This window comes from Delphinus delphis, chromosome 9, assembly GCF_949987515.2.
Source record: "Delphinus delphis chromosome 9, mDelDel1.2, whole genome shotgun sequence".
NCBI classification, from domain to species: Eukaryota; Metazoa; Chordata; class Mammalia; order Artiodactyla; family Delphinidae; genus Delphinus; species Delphinus delphis.
This window is the reverse complement of record NC_082691.1, coordinates 32,461,245-32,483,372: the sequence shown is the minus strand read 5'-3', so window position 1 is coordinate 32,483,372 and position 22,128 is coordinate 32,461,245. Positions and strand designations below refer to the sequence as shown.

The 22,128-nt window shown below is 37.7% G+C and overlaps 1 protein-coding gene across 1 annotated transcript; it reads left to right on the top strand.

The window, feature by feature from the left end:
* Positions 1-828: 828 nt before the first annotated feature.
* NUP42 (nucleoporin 42) lies at positions 829-21,418 on the top strand. The gene is made up of 7 exons (XM_060020389.1): positions 829-3,358; positions 5,765-5,993; positions 7,362-7,456; positions 12,478-12,554; positions 13,308-13,394; positions 16,358-16,442; positions 17,088-21,418. Exons 1-7 carry the CDS (start codon positions 3,247-3,249, stop codon positions 17,663-17,665), a joined length of 1,263 nt encoding a protein of 420 aa, XP_059876372.1. The 5' UTR covers positions 829-3,246; the 3' UTR covers positions 17,666-21,418.
* Positions 21,419-22,128: the final 710 nt, after the last annotated feature.

Below are 22,128 nucleotides of genomic sequence, written 5' to 3'. Positions count from 1 at the left end.
TTGTTGGAGATCCGTAAGAGATCCACAGATCTTTTTCTGGGATGTTTGATTCTCCAGAATATAAACTTACAAACTCCTGCCCCTTGAGTGTGGGGGAGCAAGCTGGGAAGAGACTGACAATAAGCCTGGCTGCAGGATTTCTGGAGCTCAGACAAAGCGCCATTCAACAGGCAGAGTTCGGTTCCTCTTTTGTCAGTACCATAACTTGACCCTCTATATTTACATCCTGGACCCTAAAGCCTCTCTTGTTCCCTTTTTTCAAGAAAAGAACCTATCTCCCAACAGGTAAGGATAGTCACCTAATGGATTTCTAACTGAACCTCATACAGATTTTCAAACAGTCCACTGTTCTGTGATACCTAGTGGTTCTTAATTCTTGTGGCTTTTCAGCCTTCTCTGGGGACATCAGTTGTCCATCTTACAGGAATATGATTCTTCCTCTAAGTAATTTACTATGTACTCTTCTATGTGCATTCAGTCTTCATAAATTGTGGTTTGAAATTACAGTTATCTCCTAGTATAATCAAAGATGATGTTTTTGCTTGTTTTCCCCCTCATTGTGAGATATTTTCAAGAGGAAAGGGTGGCAGAGGCATTTTTACTCTGCCACCTTGAAACCAGATGTTTCCTTCCCGTGACCTCACTCTCCTGATTTCCACCTACCCCTCCCCTATCACTACTGAGTTCTACATGCCTCAGCCCTAGGCTGTCATCATCTCACACAGCACTTTATTCAGATGATTTCAGTCAGGATTCTGGCTTTGCCCACCTCTCCACCTTCACAGAGCACCATACACACCCTTGTTTAAGCTTCAGCCTAACTGGTATTATTTTAGGTCTTTGATGCCAGCAAAGTTCTTACACATGCTGGCATTTGCATGGATGAAAAGTCAGTGAACATAGTGAGAGATTCATTACTACAAGGGGACTGCTCAAAATAGATACGTTAAGAATGATGGGAGCCAAGTTTCTCACTATGAAAGAAATACAAAGGGGAAATAAAATGAATTCTGTGATCTTGGGTTGAAATTGGAGGTTATCAGTGTGCAGTCATAGTTTTTAATAGACATATAGATATAGGAATATGTATTAATGTAAATGTGTCTATAGTATGTATTCTCTAGCAATGCCCATGAAAGGATTTGGGAACAAAGATACCACAATAGCAATGAGCAAATTTAGAGCTCAGATCTTGGCTTCTAAGTGCCACCAAAAAAGACCCAGGGCTCCTTGGAGAACAGGCTGATTCCAGGACTGAAGCAGGGAAAGTGTCAGATGACCCTGGAGCATATTTTAGGCCAGGAAGTGAAGTGCTCAAAGAATCATGGGATGTGTCAACTGGAAATGATTTGAGCATCACAATAAATTATAGTAACAAATTATAACCCAATGAATAAAATTGGAAACCATAAGTCATACTGATAGGAATAAATAAATGAGTGAACTAAAAGTTTGGTGAGGAATGAGGTTTTTATATACTTTCACAGTCTCTCCCTACAAAATCCTTATTACTAACAAAGAGGAAAAGAGTAATTTTACAGTGGAGCAGCTTGCCAGACAACACCTGAAGTGATCAAAGTGAACGTGACAATGTGACAAACAGAAATTGTGCACAACTTGACAGGTACATTGTGAAGACCATGGATGCCAAAGATGCATAATCTAAATCTAATTACTAGAAAACAGATTAAGTCTGCATTAAGGAAATTCTACAAAATAACTAGCTGTAATGTTTGTGTCAAGGTCATGAAAGTCAAGGAGAGACTGAGAAAATGTTCCAGAATGAAGCCTGAAGAAATATGAGTAAGGCAACAATGATTCTGAACTGCATCCTTGTCCTTTAAAGGACATTACTCGGACGTTAGGCAAAATATGAATAGAATCTAAGGATTAGATAGTAGTATGCAGCAATATTAATGTCCTGATTTTGGTGATTATATTGTGGTTAAGTAGAATGTCCTTGTCTGTAGGAAATACAATAAATAATTGGGTGTTGGGGCATGAGGTCTGCAATATAGTCTCAAATGGTTCAGGAAAAAGATCTTTGTACTATATATACATGTAACTCCTCCATAAATTTTTTTCAAAACAAATGAATTAAACTGATTTAAAAAAATAATAAACTAGGTTGCACCAGTTATTCCCAGTGCTCCTGTAGATTCTGCTGTCATCAAAATCCAAACAAAGTATATGAGCAAGAACAATGGCTAGTCATCTTAAACCACCGGGGACGAACCTGTAAGCCAACAAAGTCAGATTTATTGACGCATTGCAACCAAGGAGACTGCACACTAGAGGAACTGTAGGGTGTCTCACCACACAATGGAAAAGGTAGATGTAGGATTTGTGGGAAAGGTGGAGTTAAGATAAAATCTAAATGAAACAGTTTTGATAGCCTCAAAGCAAAGCAGAGCGGTGTAAAGAGGCAACAACATCACATCTGGAGTGAGAAGTGGGTGTAGGATCATGTTCCCTTGGAAACCACAAAGTTAAGAGAATAAGTAATATTCTTTTCAGGAACCCCTTGTCTGCAGCTCTGCACCTGATTAGAAATAGAAGCTGCTTCTCTGTGTCAAAGTGTCTTAGATCCTCCAGGCAAAAGTGGAATGTTTCATTCTTACTGATAAAATTTCAAATAGCAACGTTTACATGGACTTTAAAGAACAAGGTTTCTCCGTGTAAGAATGTATCCAAAGACGCGGGTTGTTATGATACTTTTTAGTTGCAGTTTGTCCTTAAAAGAAACTTTCCTGTAAACGTTACAACTGGCTTTATCTTATACTGTTACCCATCCTGATGAATGGCTGGGCAGATTTTTACTTTCTCAGCAGTTACAAATGAAAAATACGACTCGGCCTCTCAAACCACAGCTGATTCTCCTCTCAGGGCCTTGCTGAAGTTATGGGTTTGCCCGACCAACTTTCTTTCCTCTCATTTTGGACCTCAAGCCTCCCCTGATGAACGAGACGCTGCACCACGGTCTTCGACGCCTTTCTCCATGTAACCTTTCAATCATCCTGCCTTCCCAGGCCACGCTCAGTGCGTGGGGGGCGGTCCCACTTTTCTCAAATCCTATTGGGTAAAATCCACGCCTCTCTTCGCAGTGGGGACGGGACAAGAGATAAAGGGCCTTTCCCAGGCGCGAGAAGATGACGTCACAGTAGCGGAGCCGCGACCTCCGGCTGATTTGGGCTCTGCTAGCTGAGGGTGTCGACTGAAAACAGTTCCGTCCGCGATGCAGTCGCCATGACCATTTGTCAGTTCTTCCTTCAAGGCCGGTGTCGCTTCGGAAATCGGTGCTGGAACGAACATCCCGGCGCCGGGGGTGCGGGCGAAGGACGGCAGCAGCAGTTCTCAGGTGACGTTCTCCTCCATCCTTCGCCCTTAGCCGAGCTGGGGAAGGCCTGGCGTGGGGCCGAGCCGGCGACGAACGGCCGTCCCTCGTGGGCCCAGCCGTTGGGCACAGCGCCGAGGCGCACCAGTCAGGTGACGCGGACGTGCCCGCGTCGTCCCCTCGCCCGCCCCGCCCACCGGCTTTTTTATTCATTTATTAGGAGCTCGGTTGGCTTTTGTTGAGCGGTTGGAGGCATGGGCTTGGTCCTGTTTACTAATGAAAAACAGGAATACGTGTCAGAACTTAACCTTGTCTTTGGGCGGCAGTGGTTCGCAGAATTGGCATAGGTCGACCCGGACGCCTCCTTTCTTTACTACTTTACTACCTTTCTGCGTACTTGCTTTTGCCCCTTGATGCCTTGAATATAACTTTTTCTAAACGTTTTTTCTAGGGAGAGGCTAGCAACTGGGGTCAAAGTCAGGATTCTTAACTTTGGGAAACTCCTTTGAAGATCTAATAAAAGCTACAGAGCCATTAACCTCAGATAAATGCACATGCTCATAAAATTTGGGGTAAAATCGAGAGTGGGATGCTCAGTTAAGAACTCTGGGCTATGAGGGAAGGGGGTGAAGGACTACGTTGACCTGCTTCCTGGCCTAAGTCATTGTCGAAGCTTTTGGAATATTTCACTAAACCAATTGTGGATGATGCAGAAGGATTGACTGTCTTCAAGGAGAGGAGGGGTCCGAAATGAAACCATAGTACAATGCAAGGTTTTAGAGGTCAGATGAATCGTTAGGTTTCCTTAGGACTGAAACTTAGTCCTTAAAGTTACCACAAGATGCTGACCACCTCTCCCTTCTCTTTCCTCCTTTAGGGCTATTCATCTGACCCTTAAACCTTGTGTTACATTGTGGTTTCACGTCTGATTCCTCTTCTTGGGGGCAGTCTTTTTGCATCACCCACAAATTGGTCTAGTGAAATATTCCAAACCAAAAATTAAGACTCAGGATCTGATAAATGTGCGAGTATTTCCAGGAACAACAAAACGTAATATGACATTCTGTTGAGACTCACTCTAAATGCAGTAATTAGAGAATAAATGTTGAATGGATAAATGTTAATGGATTTTAAAAGTGGAGATAAAACTAATCAAGTAAACAGTGTATTTAATGCCCAGAAACAAATAAATGCTTATGGAATTAGTAAGTATGAAGACCAAAAGCTGTATACAAAAGATGGAATGAATTTCTTCAGTTGTGTCATCCCTGCAAAGGATTTGAAACTCTAGGAAAATAAAATATCATTAACCCATACTTGAGGGATCTGGTCTAGCAATCTGCCCCCTTTCCTCTTAGGTTTCGTTAAGCAGTTTTAGAATTGGGAGGTGAATTTTCATAAAGGAGTGTATCTCCCATCACTCGAGTTTTTAATATACATATTTAATGGCATATCTCCTAATTCAGTCAGAAACAAGGTGAATTATCTTGACCCCAACTAAGAAGTGATGAATAATTGAGACAGTAGAAGTGAAAAAATTTTGTAAAATATAGAGACAGAGAGGATAAAAATGTTGGCTCATTTTGATAATTATAGAATACTAGAAATCTGCTCATAATAGAGGAACTCAGTACACTTTATTCATATGTAAATTACCTCTATAATCTCCCTGTGGAAGGTAGGTGGGTTGGTGTTGTTTTCTCAGAGAGAATACTGAGTCAAATAGATTTACCCATCTATTCAAGGACAGAAGGTAGACTCTAATCTTTTATATTCAATACACTTCTCAATACATTGTCTGTTTTTCAGATTTTACTAATATATAGGGCCCAGTTGGGGAGCAAAGAATGATACAGACACATCTTTTTATCATGAAGGAGCTTATGATTTCGGTACATGCCTTCTATCCACTCCATTATCGAACAGTTGTTTACCTAATAAACTTAGGTCAGCTGAATTTAGTAATATATCATTATTTTTCTGTGGATTTACAGTCTTCTCAATCTTGTTAACTTAGACCATTATGTGATTTGTTGATACTACACTTACCTATATAAATTGAAAGTGAAGAGTTTTGTAATTTAAAATGAGTGGAGGGCTTCCCTGGTGGCGCAGTGGTTGAGAATCCGCCTGCCGATGGCAGGGGACACGGGTTCATGCCCCGGTCCGGGAAGATCCCACATGCCGCGGAGCGGCTGGGCCCGTGAGCCATGGCCGCTGAGCCTGCGCATCCAGAGCCTGTGCTCCACAATGGGAGAGGCCGCAGCAGTGAGAGGCCCACGTAGCGCAAAAAAAAAATGAGTGGAAATGTAGTGCTTGTTGAATCTTTACATAATGTCTGCACATATAATAAAACAAACTACAATGAAATTTTAAGAGATTTTAAAAATGAGTTGCTAGTAAAATTGTTTATTTTGTTGTTTATTTCAGGTAGTAACAGACGAGGATGGACTACGACCAGCCAGAGATATTCTAGTGTTATCCAGCCATCCAGTTTCTCCAAATCCACACCATGGGGGGGCAGCAAAGATCAAGAAAAGCCATCTTTTGCTCCTTTTGATTCTGGAGCGTCAGCTAGCAGGAACAGGGGGTTTGGATGGTCTCAGAACCCATTTGCTTCACCTAGCTCTGATGGGCAGAAAGATGAAAAGAAACTTCTGTAAGTGAAAGCCTTCAGAAAAATTCCTTCCCATTTGCTTATTTTTTTCAAAAGTACCTACAGTACTTTCCTTAAAAAAGAGGTAATGTTATTATTACTTTATTAAATTATTAAAAAATCAGAATAAGCAAAAAGCAGAAAAAACATCCATGATCAGAGATAATTACTATTTTGCAGGTATCATACTAGACTTTATTTCACTTAAAAATGTCATTCTTCTTTATCGATACAATGAGTTCTTGGGGATAATTATGCTTTTTCCACTTTTCTATTGATAACACCGTACTGTGAATATCTTTCTAATGTAGTCCTGCTTATATTAAATTATGAGTTCTTTACAAAGTATGAGGTGATTTAAAGCAACTTGTGATCTTGGAGGTCACTTATAGCATCTCGTATTCTTCTTTCTAAAACTTCTACTTCAGTAAGCCCATGTAAACATTTCATTTGATTTCCTTCATTATTGTGGAGTAGATTTCTTACCATTTATTGAGAACATTCATAGTAGAATTTATGATTGGTGCCGAAACAGTGCCTGGCTGTGTATAACTGTTCCGTCAGCCCCCAGCAATTAGGACAGAACTTAAATATACTCATTAGTCTTTTACATCCCGTAACTAAATTAGACTAGTTGTAAACATTTTGAACCATGTACCATATATAATAAATTAAAATAAATAAATAAAGTAAAAAACCAAATTAAAAAAATTAAAAAAGGAAAAAGAAACCCTCCTTCCTATATTTGATGTTGTCATCGTAAAAATCCTAAATTTTATTATTATTTTATTATCAGTTATTCTTATTTGATTAATTCTGCTATTCTGGATAAGGGGGAAATATTTAATTTAGACCCAGATATATCCATGACTTTGCCAACAAGTTAACCACGGACATGGGTCTGTTCCCTTTTTGCAAAATGTGAGAATTAGACAAAATGATCTCTGAAATCCTAACCACTTAAATATTTTTATGGTTCTTTATTACTTACTGGTTCTTTCTTTCCCAATTAAATGATCAGTGATGTTAATAATGAACAAAGAAAGATTAAACTTAGTATTGTGTATTTTATTATATTTCAGTTCTTTAAGATATGTATGGTATGATAGTTGAGTTCTCAGTAAATGTATCAGTTAATGGTTCAGTGTATTGGAAAACCAAAATTATGAACTTCTTTGATATTATTTATAATCATGAAATGTAGCTCATATTTCTATAAGCTTCTGCTTTAAAGAACACTCCTCAGAAAATATAACGGAAAAATCTAAAATTATATATTTAGTACAATTTAAAATTTCAATCATTGAAAATTATAAATGGTAAATTTTAACAATCAGTAGAAAAAGATCTTTTGCCCTTTTTTTTTCTCAGGGAAGGAATTGTAAAAGATATGGAGGTTTGGGAATCATCAGGGCAGTGGATGTTTTCTGTTTATTCACCAGTGAAAAAGAAACCTAATATTTCAGGTAACTAGAAATTATGTGTTTTTAAAATGTTTTTTACAACTATTATTTTCTAAAACCAAGACTATGTCAAATAAAGAAATCGACCACAAACTTAGCTACAGTTAGGAGAGTTTGGACATTGTTTAAAGTATCCGAGTATTCTAGCAGAACTTCATAATTCAGAGATTGAGGTTGGAAGATATAGTTCAAGATATATAGATCCCTTGGGAAAATTAGTAGAATCAGGAACCACCACCTTTCCAATTCTGTAAGCCCAAGAAGAGGCTCTGCTTCCTTGGTTTCCTGTCGATACAACTTCAGAACCCTTTAGCTGCCTGCAGTGAATAGAAGAGTCCTGTTATGCCAAGGCTTTGGCTGCCTGATTCTGTTCTCTTTCTCCCCTATCTTTTTTTCTAAGGATAGTTATTTTTCATAAAGCATGTTGAGATCTATTCTGGGGGTAATATTTGAAGGTAAGGAGCCTTAGCTGGGCTACAGAGATAGCATTTCTTTAGAATACTCCTTTCCTTCCCATTTTCTTTTGTCCATCGCCCTTTTTGGGCTGAAAGCTAGACCACCACAGTTGTTTTTGTTTTGTTTTTTTGACATCTTTATTGGAGTATAATTGCTTTACAATGGTGTGTTAGTTTCTGCTGTATAACAAAGTGAATCAGCTGTATGCATACATATATCCCCATATCCCCTCCCTCTTGCGTTAGACCACCACAATTTTATAAGCCTACTCTGGGTGGTCCTGGGCCCTATTAAGTTGAACAGCAAGTGCCTAGAAGATGAGAGCCCTTTCAGTCTCTCAGAACTCTGGGATTTCTGTCTGTCTCTGCTCTATCTGCTCATTCTCTGTGAGCATTTGTGTCACACCACTCCTTAGTTGTTTATTTACTTAATCATTCAACAAATACTTATTGAATTTCTTTTGTGCCAGGCCTCATTCTAGGTGCTAGAGATATAGCAATGAGTAAGATAGATAGGATCCATCCCTTATGAAGTTTATGTTCTTGAGGGATGGAGGCAATAAGTAATACAAATAAATAAGATAATTTTAGATAGTGACTTTTCTGTAAAGAAAATAAGTGTTAAGCCTTTTTTAAAAAGTTCAGAATTGAACATAATGCCTAATGCCCTAGAGCAGTGGTTCTCAGTGTGAAATGTAGATCCATAAGCAGGGTTGTAAGATAAAATATGGGACATCCAGTTAAATTTAAATTTCAGATAAACAGTATTTTTAGTATATGAATATCCCATATAGTATTTAGAACATACTTATACTTTTTTTTTGGCTGCGCCGTGCAGCTTGTGGGATCTTAGCTCCCAGACCAGGGATTGAACCCGGGCCCACGGCAGTGAAAGCGCCAAGTCCTAACCACTGGATCACCAGGGAATTCCCGGGACATACTTGTACTTTTAAAGTATTTGTTGTTTGTCAAATATTCAAATTTAACTGGGCATCCTCTTTTTTTTGCCTAAATCTGGCAACCCTATTGCTAAAATCCTTTTAGGGGCTGTACAAGTTTAGAAATATTTTCGTAATAATACTAAGACATTAATTGCCATTTTCACTGTGTTGACATTTGCACTGTTCGTACAAAAGCTTTGATGAGGCACAGGCAACAAACTGTACTAGCAGATTATAATAGTCAATAAAAAAATTTTAATGCCATTTTCACTTAAGAATGTCCTTGATGAAGAGGTAAAAATTATTAAGTTTATTAAATATTGACCGTTAAGTGTACACCTTTTAAATATTCTATGTGACAAAATGGGAAGCACACACAAAGTAACATTAACAAATTTTTTGATATTGTAAGATGACATGTGCCAACATTTGGAGGTTCTGGATAACTCAGTGAACCAATATCTTCCAGATGACCAATGTGTGACGTTACAAAATTATGCATGTTTGAAAAATCCTTTCTAAGTGCAAGATAAAACAATAGTTTTGGTTTATTAATATGATTTCATTAATATGATTTGAGTCCACATTATAGCTAACCTTTAAGAAACTACTGTCTGTCAAGTTTTGGTATAGTATCAAGAAGGATATCCACAATTATCTGAAAAGGCCATTAAAGTCATCCTTTTCCAGCTACACATCTGTGTGAGAACAGTTTTTCTTCATATACTTGAACCAGGCAATATGCTGAAACAGGTTGAAGCAGATTGAACAGCAGAAGCAGATATAATAATCCAACAGTCTTCTATGAAGCCATACATTAAAGAGATTTACAAACATAAGACAATGCCACTTATATCACTAAATTTTTATTTTTTGTTTTGGAAAATAGTTTTTTCATTTATGTTGATATATTTCTTATTTTTAAGTGAATTAATATTTTGTACAATTTTTCAGTTTTCATTTCAGATATGGTAAATATTGATTTATGTAACCCATGTAAGCAAAAGGTCTGCCATCCTTATTTATTTTTAAGAATGTGAATGGGTCCTGAAACCAGAAAGTTGGAGAATCACTGTCTGTAGGCATCCATTATAATGAATTAATTTTTCCTGTGCAGCTAGAATGATACTACATTTGTACCACCCTTGAAAGAATTGAGGAAATAGTCACTCAAATCATTTTCTGTCTTCATGGTTCAGATGAGTAACAGATGGAAGGAGGAGAAAGTAGCCAGAGGGATAGTGTTTCTTCACAGAGAGTGGTTATCTATTCTTAGGAAGCAGTATTGGAGCCGAGTCCTGAATGAAGAGAAGATGTCACTTATGGGAAGATTTGGGGGAAAATGTTGCTTACAGTACAATAGCTAGTGCAGAGGCCCTTGTGGAAACAAGGTTGCCATGTATTTCGTCTGGCAAGGCCTGAATTTGCCAGAGGAGAGTAAATAAGAGAAAGAGTAATATGACATAAGGCCAGAGAGAGGCAGCCAGGAGCCAGATTATGTTGGGCCTAATTGCACTAGGAAGCCAGAAAGAGCTTTGAGCAGGAGGAGGGATATGATCTGATTAGAAAAAGCTCACTTAGGGACTTCCCTGGTGGCACAGTGGTTAAGACTCCGCCTGCCAACGTAGGGGACTTGGGTTTGAGCCCTGGTCCGGGAAGATCCCACATGCCGCGGAGCAACTAAGCCCATGTGCCACAACTACTGAGCCAGCGCTCTAGAGCCCGCGAGCCACAACTGCTGAGCCCGCGTGCCACAGCTAATGAAGCCCGTGCGCCTAGAGCCCGTGCTCCGCAACAAGAGAAGCCACCACACTGAGAAGCCTGCGCACAGCAGCAAAGAGTAACCCCTGCTCACTGCAACTTGAGAAAGCCCGCGCACAAGCAACAAAGACTCAATGCAGCAAAAAATAAATAATTAAAATTAATTAATTAATTAATTTTTAAAAAGCTCACTTAGACTGTTGGTATGAAAAGAAATGGTCTGTTGGGGGGCAAAATAGCGGCAGGGCAATGAGTTAGGAGACAACTGCTGATGACCGAGAGTTACTAGCAGTGGAGACAGAATAGGTCAAAATTCGTGTTCTGTTTTGGAGCTAGTACTGGCAAGAGGCTTATTAATTAGATATGGGGAAAGAGAGAAATGCAAAGTGATTCTAGGTTTTGTGGCCTGAGCAGTTAATAAAGGTGGTAAAGACAAGTTGTTAGAGAGCTCCAGGATTCTGATTTGAATGTTTAGTCTTTTCTTTATTCTGAGGTAAGGGTCTTTGGAGTTAATGGTGTCTGGTTATAAATAATTCTCTGTAGAAAAATATCCTGAACTTTTTCTCCCTTTCTTAAAAAGTTTTCCTAATTATGAAAGTTACAGCTGTTGCCATAGAAAACTTGGAAAATACAGAAATATGTGAATAAAGATCAACTAATCTCAGAGATAACAACTGTAACATTTTAGTGTATTTCTTTCAAAACGTGCACACATATTTCTTATTTATATGTATAATTAGGAATCATAACCTAGTGTTGTATTCTGCTTTGTTTTCAGTGTCTCCATTACTAAAAATACTAGAATGAACATCTTTTTATGTAACACCCTTTGTTTATACATTTAATTATTTCCTGAGGTTAAATCCTAGAAATTCTAAGATCAAAAGGTATGAGCATTTTTAAGGCATTTGACATTTATTGACAATTTTCCTCCCAGAAAAGTTTACCTTTTTGATTTCCATAATGGCAACTTAGGAGAATGTCCATTTCACCACATCCTTAATAACAATTATTCATTATTAATTTTTGTCAGTCTGATAAATAAAGCATTGTATCTCTATTTAAGTTGTATTTTTATTTTTTTTATTTATTTATTTATTTTATTTATTTATTTATTTTGCGCTATGCGGGCCTCTCACTGTTGTGGCCTCTCCCGTTGCGGAGCACAGGCTCCAGACGGGCAGGTTCAGCGGCCACGGCTCACGGGCCTAGCCGCTCCACGGCATATGGGATCTTCCCAGACCGGGGCACGAACCCATGTCCCCTGCATCAGCAGGCGGACTCTCAACCACTGCGCCACCAGGGAAGCCCCTAAGTTGTATTTTTAAATTGAACTTTTTTTTTTTGCGTGAACTTTTTAATTTCATTTATTTACTGGCTATTTGAATTGTTTTGTGAATTGCCCGTTCATTATCTTTGCCCATACTAACTTATTTTTCTTACTGATTTGTAATAGCTATTTATACATTGATGTTAGCTCTTCTCCTGTCATATATGTTGCAATTATGGTTTTCCCAGTTTACTGTTTGCCTTTCAATTTTGCTATTGTGGTTTCTGACTTACAGAATATTTTTTTTTAGAAGTATGAATGTATATGTAGTCAATTCTTTCTTGTTTCTTTTGTTTATTATTCCTTCCACTCCATTTATCTTTAGAAAATTTTTCCCCTTCAAAGATCAGATAACAACTATATTTTATTCTAATTTTATACTTTATTAAATAGAGTATAGGCTTTGAATTTTTTCCTTATGATTATGAAATTTTTCTAATGATCAAGATTAGCATATTTTCCTGTCTAGTACCTCTTATTTTACTCTACTATCAAAAGTATTGGTATTTAAAGATTCCAATTGATTCCTCACTTCAGGTTTTACAGATATTTCACCAGAGGAGTTGAGACTTGAATACCATAACTTCTTAACCAGCAATAACTTACAGAGTTATGTAAGTTTGTTTCCTATTCATCTACCTAACCGATTAGCTGTTAATTATTGTCTTCTCTGTAGTGGCTTGCTTGTGTGTTGGCAAAGTGGATGAGGTCTATAATTTTTTTTCAGAACAAGGCTATTTTTATATTCTAAATTAAAATTTACAATTTCTTTGAAATTGGTTGGTTATCTAAAATGGTGATAATATACTTTGACTGTAGTAACTAGGAATGTCATTATTTTTATTACGGGTTATCCAGCAATCAGTCCCAGAAATCATACCTTTCATTATTTGGCAAACATCTATGGAGTATGTCTTAGGTGCAGACACCACAATGAATGCTAGAAAAACAAACTTAAATAAAATGCAGTCTTGTATATAGATTAACATTCTCATATATCAAATATCAAAAAATTGAAAAGCTGGGCTTGAATAAGTTCAGTGCCTAAAGGAAATGACATAAATCATGTATTTTTCTATTGTCTACAGTCAATATCATGTGTTTCAATTAGTGCACATGTTTGTCTCTGTACTGCCAGGTACTTGTGATTTTAACTAGGTGATACAAGGAGTTGGAGAACAGGGAAGGGGGTCTACAGCTGGAGTATCTTTAGCAAGTAGGGGTAGGTCAATGCAAATTTTACAAGTTATGTGTTGTAAAAATGTTTTATAAATTTATTGTGACTTTGGAAATACAAACATGAAATTGTTGGAGAGATTATCTTAAACACTCAATATTGACTCATCATTTTTCTGTCTTCTCTCCAGCTACATTCCATCCAACAGTTAATAAATCAGTGGAGGAACAGGGTAAATGAACTGAAAAGTCTAAATACATCAACTACAATAGCTTTGGTGAGTATTGGAGAATTTTCTACAGGGAAACGTCTTATCTATTGCTTTTTTGCAGAATTTCACTTTGGATTTGGAAAGCAAAGCTAAAATTCTCTGTCAAGAATTGTGATACACACATTCTCAAGAACTATATTATCATTTAGAGTCACGGTCCTGGAATTGTTTTATCTCTGTTCCTTAGTCAGAAAAGCACAGATAATTATGCTTTTCTAGAACTATTTTTAGGATAAGGTGTTTAACTTTGGTGGTACTAGTTTTAAACATTGGAAAATATTACATAAATTCAAGTATGCCAGGTTATCAGCATTTAAAATGAAATTGCTTTGAAAAATATGAATGCATATTTAGACTAATGTATACTTTTGTGACTGAAGGACCATATGTTCCTTGTCTTATACAGAAATGCCTTTAGGAGATACATGCCCACTTGTCCCCAAAGATACATGATCCTACTGCAGCATATTCATTATCTCTGTCAATAGTTTATTTTGCTACCCCCATAAGAAGTTCTTAAGAATATTATTTTTAAATAAGATATTTACATTTAGAATTTGATATTTCCAGTCTACGAGGTGGTTTTTCTTTGTACTTTCTGAAAAAGGCTATGAGAGTAGTAGCTGTCTAAAGTTAGTGAATGACTGTTTGAAAGTCCCGACTCCTTTCTTTTTTTTTTTAATTTATTTATTTATTTTTGGTTGTGTTGGGTCTTCTTTGCTGCGTGTGGGCTTTCTCTAGTTGTGGCGAGAGGGGGCTACTCTTTGTTGCAGTGCGCGGACGTCTCATTGCGGTGGCTTCTCTTGTTGTGGAGCACGGGCTCTAGGCACATGGGCTTTAGTAGTTGTGGCGCGCGGGCTCAGTAGTTGTGGCTCACGGGCTCTAGAGCACAGGCTTAGTAGTTGTGGCACACAGGCTTAGTTGCTCTGCGGCATGTGGGATCTTCCCGGACCAGCGGTCGAACCCATGTCCCCTGCATTGGCAGGCGGATTCTCAGCCACTGCACCACCAGAGAAGTCCCCCTACTCTGTTTTTAAATATGTGCTTCTAAATGACTAGACTCTTTTTTGGGGGGGCATTGCATTTTATTTTTGTTTAATTAATTTTTATTGGAGTATAGTTGCTTTACAATGTTATGTTAGTTTCTACTGTACAGCAAAATGAATCAGCTGTACGTATACATCTATCCCCTCTTTTTTGGATTTCCTTACCATTTAGGTCACCACAGTGCATTAAGTAGAGTTTTCTGTGCTATACAGTATGTTCTCATTAGTTGTCTATTTTATGCATGGTGTCAATAGTGTATATGTGTCAACCCCAATGTCCCAATTCCTCACACCCCCCGCAAATGACTAGACTCTTGTGCAAGCTAATTTCTTCTACCTTTCAGTTGTTGTAATGCCATTTGAATTCAGTAGGACTCCTCGGAAGTATTTTTTCTCTAGATGAGAGATGGCCCGCCATCACCATTGCTGATGTAGAAGGGATAACTGAGTCCAGAGAACTATAGAGCTTCCTTTAAGGTTGGAAGTTCCATGTCCTTTGCCACCTTCCTAGGGGCCCTTCTGTAGGTGAGAATCTTGGACAGCCTACCTACAACTGGCTTACCACGTGTCAATTCTTCATGCCAAGTGATTGGGTTTTTTTAAATATTTATTTATTTATTTTATTTTTGGCTGTGTCGGGTCTTAGTTGCGGTTAGCGGGATCTTCATCGCGGCATGCGGGATCCTCCACTGCGGCACCCAGGCTCATCATTGCGCAGGCTCCTCATTGCAAGGCGCAGGCTTCTCTCTAGTTGTTGCCTGCGTGCTCAGTAGTTGTGGCGTGCAGGGTTAGCTGCCTCGTGGCATGTGGGATCTTAGTTCCCCAACCAGGGATCAAACCCACATACCCTGCATTGGAAGGCGATTCTTAACCACTGGACCACCAGGGAAGTCCCTGCCAAGTGGTTTATTCTTTATTCCTTTAATCTATTATATGGATATAATTTGTTTATCCACATACCTGTTAATGACTGAGGGAGAGAAGCTAGACGAAGAAAAGAAAAAGTACATACTATATGATTCCATTTATATGACACTCTAGAAAAGACAGACCTCATCTCTAGTAATAGAAAGTAGGTGAATGGTTCCCTGGGGCCAGAGCTTGGGAGAGTGTTGACTGGAAAGGGACACAAGGGAACTTTTATGGGTGATGGAAATATTCTAAATCTTGATTGTAGTTGTGGTTATAAGTTTGTCAAAACTCATCAAAATATAGATAGATTGTTTTAATGGACGCATTTTATTTTATGTAAACTGTACCTCAGTAAAGTTGATTTTGTTTTGAAAGAAAAAATGCCAATAGGGTTCTAAAATGAGAGAAATCTTATGTGCTTAGGTTGATGAGGGAAGACTTCTTAGAGGTAAGGATTAAGTGAACAGTTCCTTGAAAAGGAGATTAAGATTTCAGTAAGCAGAGACGAAAGACATTTCTAGAGCAGAAAATAGCAAGAGCAGAAAATATTTTCAGGGAAAAGGAAATGTTTAATAGATTTTAGTGGCAAGCTTTTAATAATGTAATTGCGAATTAACTTCAGTTCAAGCATTTGAGTAAGTAGACTGAGTAGCCTCTAAAGGTCCTTTACCTAATATCTAGGTTTTTTGATAAATGCAGATCAACCTTGAAACTAAAATCTAGAATTAAAGAGTATTTTCCTGATTTTAATATGTGTTCATTGAAGAAATTTAGAAAGTGTTTTAAAAGCATAAGTAAAATTAAAATCATTCATAATTCATCAGCCGCACAATCACTTCGAACTCATTGAGGTTGGCCCATTTTTTTCTATGAACATTCACTTGTAGGCATTTTTCTATATTAAACAAAATGAAGACGTTTTTAAGTGCACATTTTAAAAATTGAATTTGGCTATAAAGTGTATAGAAAAGGTACTTGAGAATTACTCACTTGCCTACCTTTTTTTAATAGCTCTCTGATATAAAGGGTGGAGTAAATCAAGCAGCACCTGCATTTGGATTTGGCAGTAGGCCATCAGTAACGTTTGGGTCACCAGGTAAGTGACAAAGTAATGAAGGACTTCACTGATTGAAAAAAATAGGATTTTATAGGTTTCAAATATAAAGCCTGAAGTTTTGTTTAGTGCCATTTTAAGTCACTCTTGCAAACTCTACCACCTTCCATAATAGAGCTTCAAAGAATTTGGCTCATCAAGCATTTGCGAAATGGGATTCAGAATGGGCATGGTCTTTGAAAGACCCTATGGCTCAGGCTTTAGAAGTATATTTTAGGAATGGTTTTTCAAGACTTCCATAGGAATACATAGTTAGGGTAGCAGCAGCTTTGAGGACTTTGTTGTCCCTGTATATAACAGCATAGTATTGTCCTCAAATGACAGTTCCGATGAGATGAGGGGACAGGTGAAGTGAAGGTTTACTCCCTAATCCCTGAGGTTTCTCAAGAGCTGCCTCCTTGAGTGTAAATTATGGTGCAAATGAGATCAATGTAGCAGAAAGACAGGACAACAGGGTTTAGTGGGTTTGTCCTAGTTTCTCATTTTCACTTTTCTCTTCTTCCTTCCAATAAGTTAATTATCATCTAAATATGGCAGAAATAAGAAAAAAAAGGGCGGGTGGGGAGTAGTAATATAGCTACATTTTCTGATTAATAGCTTCTTTTTTTCTTTTTCTGGTTTTTTTAGGTTTTCCAGTGAATAACAACAGCAGCATTAGTGCTCAGAATTTTAGTTTTAAACCAAGCTCTGGATTTGCTACTGCCCCTTCTGGAAGCCCTTCTGCGTTTGGGAGTACTCCAGCATTTGGAGCTGTACCCTCCGCCAGTTCTGCCATCACTGCTTCTACTCCAGCTTTTGGACTTGGGAAACCCCAGATCACATCTGCTGCTTCATTTTCATTTAAAAGCCCTGCAGCTTCTGGTTTTGGATCATCCGGATTTTCAGGATTTGCAGCTTCTACGGCAGCAGGACCTGTTGGAGCTCCAGAGGCCCCAGCCTTTGGAAGCGGCAGTTCTTCAGCTGGTTTTGGTAGTCCAGGCTCACAGTCTCACACTGCTTTTTCCAAGTCATCCAGTGACACCTTTGGAAACAGCAGCATATCCACCTCTCTCTCATTCTCAAATGGCAGCACCACAACAGATAATGTATTATTCACACCCAGGGATCAACTAACAGCAGAAGAACAGGAACAATTTCAATCCAAGAAATTTACTCTGGGAAAAATTCCATTAAAGCCACCTCCCGTGGAACTTCTAAATATTTAAACGAGTAATTTTAAATACAGAAAAGAACAGCTTTTAAAATTGTTTTGAGTGGTTCATATGAAAGGGCAGATATATATATATACATACATATATATTATATATATACATATATATTTATAAGAAGTATAAACTTTCAATAATAGGAGTTTTTATATTTAGCATTTTCTTGAGTATAACTATTTAAGTAAAACAACAAAAACTCAGCAACGGATTTTTTTTTTTTTTTTTTTTGCTATAATTATGAATGGAACTGAAAAAACTGTCAGGGTGCAGTGAATAAAGTACTTTTCTTATTCTACATCACTTTACTCTCTTACCATTTAAAATTTTACATTAAACATTTTTTTTAAAAGGAAGGAGATAATTTCTAGAACCAGCAGAGAAAAAATGCTTAAATGTTTAGCCTACTTACCAAATAAATATCAGTAGCATGACTTTAAACTTCATGTTAAAGAAGATTCTCTTAAAGAGAGAAATAACAATTTTTAAAGGGTGAAAACTTTTTAAGACCTAAGAAGCATTTTCCCCTCATATTTTTTCCTCCTCAGTTTTGGCTCTCTCATGGACCATTTGAGTTTTCTTCAACAATTCTGGGCTAATTTTTATCTTGGCCTAATTTTTATGTAATTCTATTTTTTCCTCACATTATCCCATCAAGTGGATGGATTGTAAGAGGAGTAGAAATTATGATCTCCTGTGAATAAATAGTATATAAATATCCTTTGTAGTTGCATAAAACATTTCTGGAAGAATATTTAAGAAACTTGCTAACAATGATTACCTCTGGGAAAAGAATTGGTGTCTGAGTTAGGAGAAATACTTTATATACCATTTTGAACTGTTTGAATATTTTACCATGTACATGCATTACTTTGTTTTTTTAATTGAAAGAAAATCAGGAAAATTAAAAAAGGACTAGGAAGCTTTTTTCAACTATAAACAGCAACATTATTGGCAAGTTTAATGATACTTATGATCATTTCTAGCTGCATTTTTGAAAAGCATTTTTTTTAATATAAATTTATTTACTTATTTATTTATTTGTTTTTGGCTGTGTTGGGTCTTCGTTGCGGTACACGGGCTTCTCATTGCCGTGGCTTCTCTTGTTGCAGAGCACGGGATCTAGGCGTGCAGGCTTCAGTAGTTGTGGCATGGGAGCTCAGTAGTTGTGGCTTGTGGGCTCTAGAGCTCAGGCTCAGTAGTTGTGGCACACGGGCTGAGTTGCTCCGCGGCATGCGGGATCCTCCTAGACCAGGGCTCGAACCTGTGTCCCTTGCATTGGCAGGCAGATTCTTAACCACTGTGCCACCAGGGAAGCCCAAAAAGCATTTTTTTTAAACTAACGAATAACTCTTTATTCAAGATGCATCTTCTCTAGAATTTTTTTTTAAGTAACAGAGAAGGGACTTATAACTGGAAAAAAGTTTTTGTACAAATCTAGGCTGCTTTCTTCCGCCTCCATTTACATTATTATGGTATGCTCTTATTCCTTTGTGGTATATTTCTTAAAACACTTTTTTATAAAATATGTTTATTATAATAAATTTGGAAATTTCCAACAAGGAAATTAAAATTTTCAGTAATCTTCTCCCTGCTTCCCCCAAATAGTTTATGTAGAGCGGTGAGGATTCACCAGCTGTTTCTAGAGTTTCTATTAGAATTCTCAGACATGTTTGGATCTCCCTGTGTCCTCAGATTGAGGGAGTAATATCTTGTATATCTTACATATGGTTGATCCAAATACCCAGAGACCTGTCATGAGTTGAAGCATATGTGTCAGAGTTCTGTGTTCCTTTCTCAAGCCTCAAAAATTACACAGCTAGCACTGTGAGAACAGTTTCCTGACACAGATCTGGCATTGAAGTCATTTTTTTAAGTGAAAGTAAAAACTATTAAAAGATATGCACTCCATGTGATTTTAGCATATATGCAAAGGGTTTAATCCTCATGGTATCCAGTTTCTCTGTTACACTTTTTGAAGAACTGTATGACTCAAACTAACAGTTGTGGAACCCCAGCATTTAGAATAAAACCTACTCAAGGGGGTGTATGTTTGAAACCATCCTTGGTATAGAAGTGATAAATAGACCCTAAGTTCCTGCTTTGGTCGTAAGCTCTAAAGACTTTCCAATGTTTTTTTCAACACAGTTGACTCCTAGAGTTGTCCTACCCTGATGGAATGAACCCTGTGCTACCATTAGGTTGGTTACAGGCTTACCAGGCTCCCTTGGGTCCCAATTGAACTTCCCAATGTCCTGGAAGCTCTGAGGATTCAGATTAAGGGCCCAGTGTTTGTAAATCTGCCTGACTGTAAGGATCACCTGGGGTACTGATTAAATAATATATCCATTGGGCTAGGCTTGGGAATGTGTTTTTTTTTTACCAAGTGACCCATGAGATCCTTCAGGCAAGTTTGGGAAACTAGCCTATCCAACTACATTTAGGCTACTTAGTAATATGCAATTTGGGAGTTGTAATTGTTGGAAGTCTATTTTCTGTGCTCTCACACACACACACACACACACACACAAATGAGATCCAAAGTTGTCAGATAGTGCACTTGTCAAAAAGTACAAATAGGTGCTATGAGTTCCTTAAAAGTGTGAGAAACTGAAGCAAAGAAGTCCACAAAGTAGAAGTCAGCAGTATGCATGCATACTGGTATCAGGAGTCCAAGGAGGCCAGGAACTCCTAGACAGGCCCTAAGGGGCAGCAGGGCTTCAGAAAATCAGAAACAGGTAACACTGAGGTGGTGGCCAGGCATAAAGGTAGATTGAGTTTCAAGACCCTAAGAGAGTGGAAGGGAAAAGGCAACCGCAAGGCACGAGAGCAAGTGCCACCATCTGGATTTTTTTTTTTTTTTTTTCACCGTCTGGATTTATTCAGTGAGGCAAGAACCGATTCTAGCAGAGCTGGTCGAACTGAAAGTAGACCCAAAATAAGCATAAACGGCCTCCCTTCACAGCTTCTACAACAGCTGTCCCTTTTACCTAGGACTCAGAGCAAGGGACAGAATCGTATATAAGGTTTTATTACAAGTAAACTGATTTAACTAGGTTGATTATCTGATCACAGATTAGAAGGGGAGAAGTGTAACAGCTGAGAGCTGAATAGAAGGAGAGAGAGAAGCTGATATTAAAACTATTTAAAAGGCATAACATGATTTAGCTACATAGTATTGTTCATAAGAGTAAAATAATTCAATCCAGTGTCCAACAACAGGAAATTGGTTAATGTGGTAGGTTCACATATTGGAATACTAAACAGCCTTTCTAAATGACCTAGAAGAATAGGGAATAAACTTGGAAAGTTTTCACTCTGTAGTCAATGGGCAAAACCTGTTATAAAACAGCATGTACAATGTGGTCCAGTTTTGGGGGAAAGTATGTATTCATGGGAGGAAAAAGCCTAAAATTAATAATAGCTCAGATTTGTTTGGTTTTTTATTGTGGTTAAAAAAAAACATTAAATTTACCATCTTAAGCATTTTTAAGTTCAGCGGCATTAAGCTACGTTCACATTGTTGTACAACAGATCTCTGGAACTATTTCATCTTGCCAACCTGAAACTGTTTACCCACTAAACATTCATTCTCCCTCCCTCCTTTCTCCAGGACTTGGCAATCACATTTCTACTTTCTGTTTCTATGATTTGACTACTTTAGATACCTCATATGAGTAGACTCATACAGTAATTGTCCTTTTATGCTGGCTTATTTCACTTAGCATAACGTCCTTGAGGCTCATCCTTGTAGACTGTGATCGAACTTTCTTCTTTTTTTAAGTTTGCATAATATTCCATTGTATGTATTGTATGAACCACATTTCGATTATCCATTCAGCTGTTAACGGAATTTGGGTTGCTTCTACCTCTTGGCTACTGTAAATAATGTTTTAATGAGCATCTCTTAAAGATCCTGCTTTGAATTCTTTTGGATATATACCCAGAAATGGGTTTGCTGGATCATATGGCAGCTCTGTGTTTAGTTTTTTGAGAAACCTTTACACTGCCCTTCGTAGGAGTTACACCATTTTACATTCCCAGCAGCAGCGTTTCAGTTTCTCCACATCCACCCCAACACTTGGTTTCTTGTTTTGACAGTGGCCTTCCTAATAGGTGTGAGGTGATATCTCGTGATTTTGATTTGCATTTCTCTTATGATTAGTGCTGTTAAGTATCTTTTCATATGCTTGTTGGCCATTTGTATATCTTCTTTGGAGCACTATCTATCTATTGAACTCCTTTGCCCATCTTTAATAGGGTTATTTGTTTTCTTGTTGAGTTTTAGAAATTCCCTATGTATTCTGAATGTTAACCCTTTATCATATATATGATTTGCAAATATTTTCACCCATTCCACAGATTGCCTTTTCACTCTGTGGATTGTTTCCTTTGACACACATAAGTTTTGAAGTTTGATATAGTCCCATTTGTCTATTTTTGCTTCTATTGTCTGTGTTTTT

What these genes read in the sequence shown, in the direction of transcription:
- NUP42 (XM_060020389.1), top strand. Translation starts at nt 3,247, where the DNA reads ATGACCATTTGTCAGTTCTTCCTTCAAGGCCGGTGTCGCTTCGGAAAT. An exon ending in GCAATAACTTACAGAGTTAT is followed by an intron (nt 12,555 to 13,307) that starts GTAAGTTTGTTT and finishes TCTTCTCTCCAG; the next exon opens with CTACATTCCATCCAACAGTT. An exon ending in CATCAACTACAATAGCTTTG is followed by an intron (nt 13,395 to 16,357) that starts GTGAGTATTGGA and finishes TTTTTTTAATAG; the next exon opens with CTCTCTGATATAAAGGGTGG.